Source organism: Sinocyclocheilus anshuiensis, unplaced genomic scaffold, assembly GCF_001515605.1.
Source record: "Sinocyclocheilus anshuiensis isolate Anshui unplaced genomic scaffold, SAMN03320099.WGS_v1.1 scaffold389, whole genome shotgun sequence".
NCBI lineage: Eukaryota > Metazoa > Chordata > Actinopteri > Cypriniformes > Cyprinidae > Sinocyclocheilus > Sinocyclocheilus anshuiensis.
In genome coordinates, this window is record NW_015536494.1 from 916,397 (window position 1) to 928,638 (window position 12,242).

General features: G+C 37.0%; 1 protein-coding gene across 1 annotated transcript in view; it reads right to left on the reverse strand.

Moving 5' to 3' along the window:
* The window catches only part of LOC107686353 (oxidation resistance protein 1), a 103,559-nt gene that overhangs the window by 59,908 nt on the left and 31,409 nt on the right, over positions 1-12,242 (reverse strand). Inside the window, exons 2-3 of the mRNA XM_016483323.1 lie at positions 4,939-5,025; positions 4,479-4,486 (exon numbers count right to left, since the gene is read on the reverse strand). Coding sequence (XP_016338809.1) covers positions 4,479-4,486; positions 4,939-4,981 — 51 coding nt within the window. The 5' untranslated portion in view covers positions 4,982-5,025. The remainder of the gene's footprint in view (positions 1-4,478; positions 4,487-4,938; positions 5,026-12,242) is intronic.

Below are 12,242 nucleotides of genomic sequence, written 5' to 3' on the forward strand. Positions count from 1 at the left end.
TCTGTAAAGTTTTTGGTGTATCAAAAGTGCAATATAAATAAATTTGCTGTGCATTCTGTCATCTTAATATGGCGAACGTGTAATCAATCTGTCTAAACCAATTAGAATCCAGCAAACACATCTGCTATATACAAATACACTCCTAAACAAATTTGATCTTTTATCTATTATATCTATATCTGTATATCTATATATATACACATATATATATATATTAGGGCTGTCATCGTTAACGCATGCGATTAATTTTACAATCCTTAGACATGGGCGACTCGAGGTTCCTTCTTTCAACAGCAGAATCAACAATAAAACTATAAATGAATGCAAAGATATGTACAACTAGTAAAGAAACACCAGAGCGCATCAGTCCTTACACTGGCTTCCTGACACATATGAGTATCAAGGTTAATAATCTACATAAACAATTCTTCCAGCAAGTAGTATACTTCTTTATTATAACTATAGCTGCTGTTTAGCTACTTGACACTAATAGAATCTGCAGGCAGAGGCACATTTTACAACAGCTTCAAACGTGGCTCACCCATTCTGAATTTAGAGACGTCAATCTCTTAAGTCATTAGGATCAAGACTAGTTATGTCTAGGGTTGGTACCAAACGTCACAAGACAGTGTTTAGCTCTTACACCACCCTAAAGCTGGGAGCAGCTTTCACAAGTTCTCACATATCTCATCAGAAGTCATATTCAAGTCCAAACACATTCATGTCTGTATGTATTATTTATTACAGTGCTCTACTTGTACATTTTATTACACAACATTATGTCCCTTCTAATTTATTTTCTATTCATATTTAAATTTGTAAAAAAAAAATGATTACATCAGAGATGTACTGACTTTTTTTTTCTTTCATATGTGCTTATATGGGCTCCTTATATCATTTGGTTCTTTGGTGTCCTTTTGGAGTTTCTAAGTGTCCTTTTTTGGAAAGACATCTAAATTTATCTTGAAAAAATCTTGCAGAAAATATAGATTTTTGAGAATCACAACAAACTGAGGTTTACTTTGCTGGATATAGAAAATGATGACAAAATAAACATTTGAAACAAGATAAATGGTCTATGCTTAATTTCATGAAGTGTGCGATTAATCACAGAAAAAGGATGTGATTAATCAGATAAAAAAGTTTAATCGATTGACAGCCCTAATATATATATATATATATATATATATATACATATATATTGATGATAGATAGATAGATAGATAGATACTGTATATAATGTGTTTATTTGTAAAGATTTTTTTGGATCGTGAATTATTTTCATAACAATTAAGGTCACATTTCCAGGTTACATTTCCCCCAAAAAATAAAATAAATAAATAAAGTACAATATATGTATATATTATATAACTATATCAATCTTCTTTGCATGGCAAAAATTAAAAAATTTTTAAATGATAATTAATGATAATGATAATTGTATAATGATACAATGATAATGGTAATGATAATTGTTATAAAAATACTGTTACAATGCAAAAACTTTAGTTTGTTCCTATAATAAGCTTTGTTTTCATTATGTAAAACATAATTACTTCTTTCTTTTGGGGTGAAATACGATCCATGCATGTTTTTGGTTTCGTGAGATTCACACTAGTACAGAACACAGCTCATCAAACTGGAAATGACATTCCAGCAAATGGTACAATCAGACAGAATGTCAAATCAGACAAGCTCCATACTGCGTGGGACATCACGGCTGCCGTGGCATGAGAGTTGCCATAGTGACACCGTCATTACTACCCTCATGGCACAAGCTGGCTAACTGCGTCGATGATCACTTAAAGAACTAATTTTAGCTCAGCAGTCTTGGCAAGATGTTGGCGTTCTCTCTTTTGCAGGACGTAAATGAGCCAGCGCTTACAAAAAAAGCACCATGGAAACATCAACCGTGCTTTAGACATGGTAATACTATGGTATTCTTTGAAAAACCATGGTACATGAATATGACAATCATTCAATACTATGGTAAATATCTGAAACCACTGCATCTCCAAAGTACTTTTGTACCAGCTCGAGGTGTCTTCAATGTCCCAATAGCCTGTTTTGGCAAATGTCAGCAGGATGTCAAGGGGCAACTGGTGAGCCTGGTCACAAACATTCACTGCCTAAAGCTCTTCACATTCACCCTAAAAGCATTTAAAACAGCTTGGCCATGTGATAAAATCTCATGTTTTATCTCATCTTTGTGCACAGTATGCATCATGCATAATGAGACTATAAGCTTCAGTGCTGTGACTCAATGTGACACAATGACTCTAGCCGAATCAGACTGCTGCAGAAATCAACAGACTCAGGAAGCATTAAAGCAGATGCTGAATCCTTACTGTTTCTCTCCAATGAGATCTCAATCTCTCTCACTCTTTCCTGGAGTCCAACCACTTTAATTGGCCACAGACCAGCCAATGGTGAGAACCCGCTGACCCGCAGAGCGTTATTAGTGACTGAGCAGTTGGGCTACAGTTTAGCTCTCCTTCAACGCCTCCTGAGGTCAAGACTGCTTCTTGAGAAAAGAGCAGACAATTACCTGTGGCAGGAGGCGAGGCTTTCACAATAATGGAGGCAGTTTTTCAGAAAGTGTCCCAAAATGAAAACACTGTCATCATTTACAAAGAATTTTTAAACTGCCAAGCAATGAAAGTCAATGGGGTCCAAAACAACACTAAGACCCACTGACTTTCATTGTATGGATAAAAACAATGAAGCCACAAAAAAGTAAAGGCATTTTTGGAACGACAAGAGGATGAACACAGAATATTCATATATAGATTATTGGATGAGCTATCCATTTAAAGATGATTTGTGTGTTCAGGGTCATGCATCATGTCCAATAATTATCCAAACATCTTCTCAAAATCACATCCATCACTCCATCTTGCAGCGGTGTGGTGTGGTTTGGAGTGGAAGACTGCAAGGCAAGCTGGAAGACTGAGATATGAGTGCCATATCTGCCATCGCTCTCATGTTAACCCCCACACCCCTCACCAACAACCGCCACAAATAGCCTCATGACACGCTGTTTATGCCCTGTGACAAATGCCCCGCTGTCATCTTGCACACTTTTCACGCTCTGCGGAGGAAAACAAAGGTCCTGTCAATCACTTTTGGCCGACAGAGACGGATCTTCAGCTTGTGTTGGGGGGAGACGGGTGTGAGACAACTGCTCAGATCCGAGGGGAGAGCAGAACCGTGTGGAAACAAAACCGTGACAGCAACAGCAGCAGCACGTCAACTACACCAGCATCCAATCCCACAGCTACCTGATGCCAGTTTTAAACCGAAACTGATGCCCCTTCTTTCACAGTTAGTCTCAAACAAATTAATATCATTGAGATTTCACATATCTGTATGAATTGCTCTGAATTTTTTATTTGCTGTATATGCAAACAATGTCTGCTGCATCATAAGCAACTCATGACATCAAAAAGATGTGGAATTAAATGAAGTCACAATGACACAATTATAATTGATCACAATGGTTGATTAGTCTACTAGAAGTTAACAACTGAATAGTTTGTAGAATGTACTTCAATTAAATTGAGTTATTTTGAACATTCTATTCAGCAAAGAATCCTGAAAAAATGAGATTTCCACAAAAATATAAAACAGCACAACTGTTTTCAACATTGATAATAATACGAAATGTTTCTTGAGCAGCAAATCAGCAAACTGGAATAATGTCTGATGGATCATGTGACACTACATACTGGAGTAATTATGCTGAAAATTCAGCCTTGCCATCACAGGAATAAATTACATTTAAAATATATTAAAATAGAAGTAAAATTATTTTAAATTGTAATAACATTAGACAACATTTATATTTTTACTGTATTTTTAATTAAATAAATGCAACCTTGGTGAGCACTAGACTTTTCAAAAACATAAAAAAAAATCTTACCCACCCAAAAATAATATAAATTTCAAACTATATATATGAAAGAAACCTCTGATATCAAAAAGACGCTTAGTTAAATGACTTAGGATTAGGGATAGGTCACAATGCTACTAATCAAAAATCAAGGTTGATTAACTTGGTGTTATTCTTATCATACATATATTTAGTTTTAATATTTTTAGCTACAGTGCTTTCAACAGCATGCTGACAACATACTGTGCTTTAAACTTTGTGTCTTTAAATTCAGGTAGCCCTGACTAGTTGATTTTCCACGTCTCTACTTTGAATGTTAAAATATGTTTTCAAAACTCGGAAGATTTGTAAACAAAGACAGTGACCTAGTCAATTCATCTAAGTCAAAAACATTGGCTGCTTCTGAGAGATGTTATCAGATTCCCTGAGTGAGCACCAGCTCCTGCAGCAGCACCAGCACCATTTTTGGTGAAAAAGCAGTATGATTCCAATCTTCTGGCTAAATGACAGCTCTAGCTGCCAGCAGTTTCCTCTCCTCTGTCTTTTTCCACTTCCAGGCAGAACTCCAGATCTCAGCTCAACCCACACGCTCCTCTGTTACAAGGGAGAGAGATGAGAAGCGTTCTGCCCGCAGCTGGAATTTGAGGGTCATTTCAAGAACACAACAAGCTGTTAAGACAGACAATCGAAGCTCACACGGTCTCTCTCACTCTCTCACTCGGCACACACGCTCGTTAAATCAATAGAAATGCAAACGCAGAAAGGAAGGTCATTCAGCAATACTCTGCTGGAACGCATGCAGACCGGTGAAAATAAACAGGCTGATGTAAACATTCGCACGGCTTCATGCACACTTGCTCTCAAATCATCCCTGTGGATACACACACACACACACAGAGTCCTCGTGCAAACTCTCACAGAAATCTCGCAGGTACATGTGGAAAAATCCTCTGAGTAAACAGCGCCGGGAGGAGATCTGCAAGATACAAGCCTATAACACACAGCACATGAAAAGAAATAACAAGGAAAGGGGTTGTTGTTCCCACTTACGGAATACTCGATGGTGCCCTTTGGTCTCTGGAACGACATCCGCCTCCCATCCTTCTTCTCCGGTGTCTTCTTCTGGCCGGTATCTGAAAGCAAGCGAGGGAATGTTCTCATTATGTTCATGTTCCGCTCTCCCCTCAGCTTGACACAAGCTGCCGAGCTCTCAGCCTCGACCGACGGCTCATCCGTCAACAGCGAGTGTGAACGAGCGATTCCAGTGAGCCAGAGAATGCAGCTTCTCTCTCTCTCTCTCTCTCTCTCTCTCTCTCTCTCACCCTCCCTGTCTACCTCCCTCCTTTCCCCACTGTCTCCCTCTCTTTCTCTCTCGCTCAGCACAATGACAGCCAATGTGTCTTCACCTTGCAATGCCTCCTGCTGCTGCAAACACTGTAACAGACAGCGACCACCCTGACCTCTATGAGAGAGAGAGAAAGACAGAGAGAGACATAGTGCTGCCACCTGACAGTATCACATTTGTGTTGTGCTGTGATTCTGTGCGTCTTTGAAGTCAATTTCAATGCCTGGGTTATTTAAAGCTAATAGGGCTATGTTTACGCATTGGCACTGATTTTCCAATTCAATTCTGACATCAGTTAATCTGAGTTTGCACACTCACACAAATATGGTGCATTTTGATGCCTATAACTATTAGAGGAATAAAATTGTCTTGAGAACTATTAGATACATTCGGGAAATTACCTAACATATGTTAATCTAGCATGAAATGTTTACTGCTGTTTAAATGTTTGGGGTTGCAACCCTCTACATTGCGAGTAAATCACTCGCATATGCGACTAAATCTTCACTCTGGCGACTAAATGATGACTAAGTATTTTGCTGTCAAAATAACGGAGTTCCTTTGGAATTTTTCCGCTTTTAAGAACTACCGCTTTCTCCAGTTGTGGGCGGAACTAATGCGCAAACGGCAATCTCATTGGCTGGCGCATATGTGTGTATATATGTGTATGTGTGTGTATGTGTATATGTATATGTGTGTGTGTGTATATGTGTGTGTGTATATGTGTGTATATATGTATACGTGTATGTATATATTTATCAGTCTGGCGAGTAAACAACAAAAATTTACTAGCCAATGGCAATTCAATTGCCAAGGTGTTCGTAGAGGGCTGGGTTGGTACATTTTTTTTAATGTTTTTGGAATAAGTCTCTCTGTGCACTAAGACAGCATTTATCTGATCGGTAAAAACAGAAATATTGCGAAATATTATTACAATTAAAAATAGCTGTTTTCTATTTTAATATAATTTAAAATGTAATTTATTCCTGTGATGCAAAGCTGAATTTTCAGCATCATTAGTCCAGTCTTCAGTCTCACATGATCCTTCAGAAATCATTCTAATATGCTGATTTGCTGCTCAAGAAACATGTCTTATTATTATCAAGCTGTTGAAAACAGTTGTGTTGCTTAAGATTTTTTGTGGAAACTGTGATACATGTACAAATATTACTGACCCCAACAGTAACAATTTAAATTATACAATACTCTAAACACCGTGTCTACACCGGACGCCACAGTTGTCGTGTCGTGCCGCAACAGCTAAAGTCTCTCTACACTGGACGCAACAAAGCGACTGTTGAAAATCATTTGAAATTTGTGTCAATACGTCATAAATAGAAAGCGGCATCAGTCTACTGTCGGGGATTTTTCGTGTCGCGCCGCATCCAGTGTAGACAGCATAATAGGTTCTATTGTATTTTGTCGCTCGCGTCCGGTGTAGACACTGTTACAATGCTTTCATAATTAACTGATTTATTATATTAAAATGTACTTATTACTTATTATATTCTATTTTTTATATTATAGTAAAATAAAGTTTCAATTGATTATATTAAATTAGATTATATTAAACCAAAACATATACAACTTTGTCCCACACTTGTTTTGTGACTATGTTACGGTATGATTTTTCCCCATAACAAAAAGGGGGGGAAATTTTTTAATTTAAAAAATGTCAAAATGTAAAAAATTTCAGCATGATGGGAGACAAACAAATAATGGCAAAGCATTTACAAATAGCAGTTGATTGCATTCATCAAACTATTCAGCCCTGGTATAAAAATTTACATTTAAAAAAGGGACGAACTGTCAAGGAATTTTGGCATTAGCAACATCTACAGAACAGGAGGTGTGCTACAAATAATGTTTAAGCTGACGAAAATATCAAAATAACAATGAATATCAGATTATTCAAATGAAGTCTGCAATCGTGAAACTAAAATTTATATCCAGCACTAATGTGTATGCATATACTGTAGTCTCATGAGTGTTTGTGTGTATGTTCAGGCTAATGAGAACAATGTTAGCAATTCCCCCACATGTTCACTTTGCTTCAGGCGGTCCGTCCGTCTTCACATTAACATTAACGCCAGAATCCGTCTAACAGGTTCTGCACTTGTGACAGTGTGACAGAGACACGCTCGGCTGTGCAGCCATGAGTCAAAGTTGTTCTGCTATTTCTGTGCTCACACCAAAGAGACGGCAGCGAAAGAAACCAGGCCAGCGCAAGCACTGATACAAACACTGATCTTTTATCCAGCATTTTCACGCCTCTGTTTGAGAGCGTAACCTGACAAACAGTGACAGTGGCTGATCTCTCTGTGTTTACAGTTCATGTCACTGAATGAGACGTCTCATAGAGCGCCTCTAAAATAGAGATCTATTTCTCTGAAACATACTGTCATGATATTTAGAAAGCTGATCTGAACCGATTCAAAGGATGATATGTGATTCCCACATTCAGAAACATAAACTATATTTGCTACAGCAAACGGTAATATTATTATTGCTCGTAATTAGGCTTAGGAATTTGGAATTGGACGGGAACTGAAAAGAATTCTGCAGATTCATTTGTGTTGACTTGCTTTCAAATGAAACAGGAAGTCTGGGCAGAACACAACTGAAGGGTTAAAATAAAATAAAATAAAATAAAATAAAATACTAAAGCGTTTTGAAAGGAAAGAACCCTTCAATTATGTCCAGACATCCTGTATTCAATATGCTTTAGGTATTATATATGCATATATATTCAATATGCTTTAATATACGTCTGTGTTCTATATATATATATGTGTCTATATATATATATATATATAAATATACACACACACACACACACTATATGTATATATACACATATATATGGTGATATATAAGATTAAATTCTAAATATATACAGTGGTGTGAAAAAGTGTTGGCCCCCTTCCTGATTTCTTATTTTTTTGCATGTTTGTCACATTTTAATGTTTCAGCCATTTGTTTCTGAATTTCTTTGGATCTCGGCATCTTGGATCTTTTGGTCTACTTCTCTTTGTCAGGCAGGTCCTATTTAAGAGATTTCTTGATTGCGAACAGGTGTGGCAGCAATCAGGCCTGGGTGTGGCTAGAGAAATTGAACTCAGGTGTGATAAACCACAGTTTTAACAGGGGGGCAACCACTTCTTCACACAGGGCCATGTAGTTTTGGATTTTGTTTTCCCTTAATAATAAAAACCTTCATTTAAAAACTGCATGTTGTGTTCACTTGTATTATCTTTTACTAAACAACTGTATATTTATTTTTTTATTTAATTTTTTTTCCAAGGAAAAAAAAATGTATTTCATAGAAATTCTAAAACTGATCATGTTCTAATTCTGATGTGTAAAAACAAATTTATGGTTTAATATTTTTAATATTCATTATTTTTGAAATTACTCAAATGACTTTGAGGTATAATTAGGGTATAATTAATATAAATCATATTTTTACAAAACCCCAATAATAGATAGCAAAAATATGCTAATGTCTATGTATTCCAGTACAGCAGCATTGACTGAGGCATGATTCAGAGAGAGAAACACAACGAGCAAACACACAGCAGAGATAAGTTCCATGAAAAATTACGAAACTGTCTGGAATTGAACCCTCACATGTGTGTGTATCATCTGAAACAGGCTTTTCACACGCTGAGATAAGAGCTGTCACATTGAAACTAAACAAAGAGCCCAATGTATGTCTAAGAGACACCGAATCCATCGTCTCTGTGGTTCTGGATAGACACTGGCTACACACAGAATGTTCCAGAGCCGCAGAGACCATGGATTTGGTGTCTCTGTCTCCATCAACAAAATAAGACAAATCTCTTAAAGTCCCCCTGTAGTGAAAATCAAGTTTTTTATGTTGTTTATTTGTCTATATGGTGTTTTTAATATGCCTTTAGACAAACCATGTGCCAATTAATCAACACCATTGCTGAGTATTTTCTCCTTAAAACTGTAGTTTCCCAAAGGCTGACCCAGAAATACGGTTTGAAACAGCCCTCGGTTTGCTACGTCACAAACCAATTACCAATCACGTCAAGGGATCGATTCCTATCACTAGCATGCAAAAGCGCTTGCAGCGCAGCAAAAATAGACTCGGTACGGAAACGATCTCTGCACTGCTGCAGATGCACCGCTCCCGGATCGCACTGCCGGACCGCAACTGTGCGCAGTGTGAACGCTTTATTAATCTGTTAACATGAGCACGGAAAAAATACGCACCACATTTGCACTGCAAACGGAGTAATGTGAACCTGGCGTTATGTGTGTGCGCTGCGAGTGTGCATGAGCACACAGTCTCCAGGAGAGCGTGCGAGCGCTGAATGGTTAAACACAGGGAAGAATTAAAAAGTAATGCAATTTATAAACTTTAGTGACGATGTGACTGCCTCGATTGTGCAGGTGACAATTTCTGTGTCAACTGTGCAGCTCGCTTATGGACAGACGCGATGTGGTGATATTAATTCATTTGCGTATTTTGAGAGAGAGCGCACGCGGTGATTCACTGACGCTGTTTGTGAAATTACGTCTCACACAAGATTTTCAAATTACTTTATAAGTTATTTAATGAAGAAATATGAAGGTGAGTCCCTCACGTTTAGCATTATAATTATTTCACCCTCGCCGGACAGAGACTGAGACTGTGCTGCTGGATGTCGTGCCAAACATCTCACGGCAGCGTCATCAGCTTGAGATCGGTTTCTTGAGATCGGCCTTTTTAGAGACCGCCGATCAATCATGCAACGTGATTATTGTCCGATAGTGATCGGTAGCCGATCAATCGGAGCACCCAAATGAAAGTTCAAATGAAACCTCATAAGTCAGTGATTTGGAACACTACACAGGCAGCTCACTGTGTTTTGGAACAGCCATTGTACTGTGGCTCACTGATTATCTAGCATTTTGTGCTCTAAATATAATGGCCACTGCTAATAAGATCTAGCGTTCAGTGGTCACATAACACAGGTGGGAAATATGGGACAAGGCCACACGCTGTTCTCTTTTTCCTTTCAGTGGCAAAGGAAATAATATTATTCGTGACCCAGATACATTTGTAACATTTTACCTATTTTGTCTTCAGATGTAACACTAATTGTACATGGCCATTCATTAAAAACAAACAAAAACACACCACAGTCTTGTAATTTTAAGCAGTAAAAGCTCTCAAAAAAGCAGCTCTAATGTTCAACAACTGTTATACTAACAACGTTACACCAGTCCTGAGGATCAATTATCAGTGAAGTATGTAAAGTCATAGACTTTAACCATGGAGATATAACGGCTTATACCTATGAATGATGTTTGTACATGTACAGGCCTCAATATGCCAAACATAGAACACAATATGGCCCATCACATATATATATATATATATATATATATAATTTTTAATTATATTATTTTTTAATTAGTGCCTAAGCATCATAATATTTAAACAAAAAAAATATCCAGGCGGCCCATCACCACCCATCACCGCCCATCACATATATATATATATATATATATATATAATTTTTAATTATATTATTTTTTAATTAGGGCCTAAGCATCATAATATTTAAACAAAAAAACTAATAAATTTGACAATTTTACAAGAGATTTAAAAAAAATTAATACTTCTAATCAAGGACACATTAATATGAAAAAAATGACCGTAAAGACTTTTCGATTGTTACAAATCATTTCTATCTCAAATAAAAGCTGCATGTATAAATGCATTTGAACTTTCTAATAATAAAACAATAAAAAAATAAATATAAAATATTATATTAAGCAGCACAACTGTTTTCAACATTGATAATAATAAGAAATTTCTGAAGGAACATTTGACACTGAAGACTGGAGTAATGATGCTGAAAATTCAGCTTTGATCACAGGAATAGCTAAATTACATTTTAAAATATATTAAAATAAAAGTTAACAGTTAATGTAAACTGTAATAATAGTTATAATAGTTTTTACTGTATTTTAGACCAAAAATGCAGCCTGGGTGAGAATAAGAGATTTAAAAAATATATAATATTAATAATAAATAAATAAATACAATAAATAAATAATAAATAAATAAAGTTTTGAAAGGTTAAATTCTGTCAAATGACTTGAGCATCTTTCACACTTTCTAGCTGCATGATTCGAGGCATAATTCATGTCTCTCAGGTATCTATCAAACAGTGCATGCTGAGTTACATATCAAAGATTAATACACAGTCGCAGAGTCAGGAATTCGTGAGCAAAAAAACAGCGCAAAAAAAAATAAAAAGGTCATTCTGACTAATGCTAATGAAAATATCTATGTCAAATGTTAAACAGGAAAAGAATCTTTTGTGCAATCACACTTTGTCACGACTGGGAGGAAAAGCTGGCACATGCATGCTTTCCATTTTCCACTTTCTTTACACAACAAATTCACTCATATTTTTTTCTCATTAAGGGGACATATTAAGGACTTTTAGATTTATTTTTTCTCTGAGATTCAGTTATAATGTTAGTCTTTTTTGCATTAAAAAGAGTCACAATTTAGATGTTCATTAGAGATGCACAGATCGATCGGCCAGGGATCGGAATCGGACGATTTTCCTCATGATCGGCCCGGATCGGTGATCGGTCGGTCAGTCCGATTCCGACTTCTTTCCGATTCCGAGCCGATCCGTTTTGTTACCAGCGGCACAGGCAATAACATCAGCCGCGCATTCTCACTCTCATCTCTCCGACAACCCCTTCTCTCTCACACACACACGTCTCATTCGCTCCGGTTAAATAGTGCTTGTATTGCGCATTATTTTAATCATTCCCGCAGGTTTCGCGCTTATACCAAACGCGCGCGCACCGCCACTGATCTATATTAGTGGAGCGCACAAGTCGCACTCAGTCTCAAACAGCTTGTGAGCCACAAATACCAAAATGAGTGGCTAACTGCGCTAAAACGGTCAAATACATACAAAATTATGTCAAAATGCCCGTCTTGGCGAGTATCCAGTTAAACAC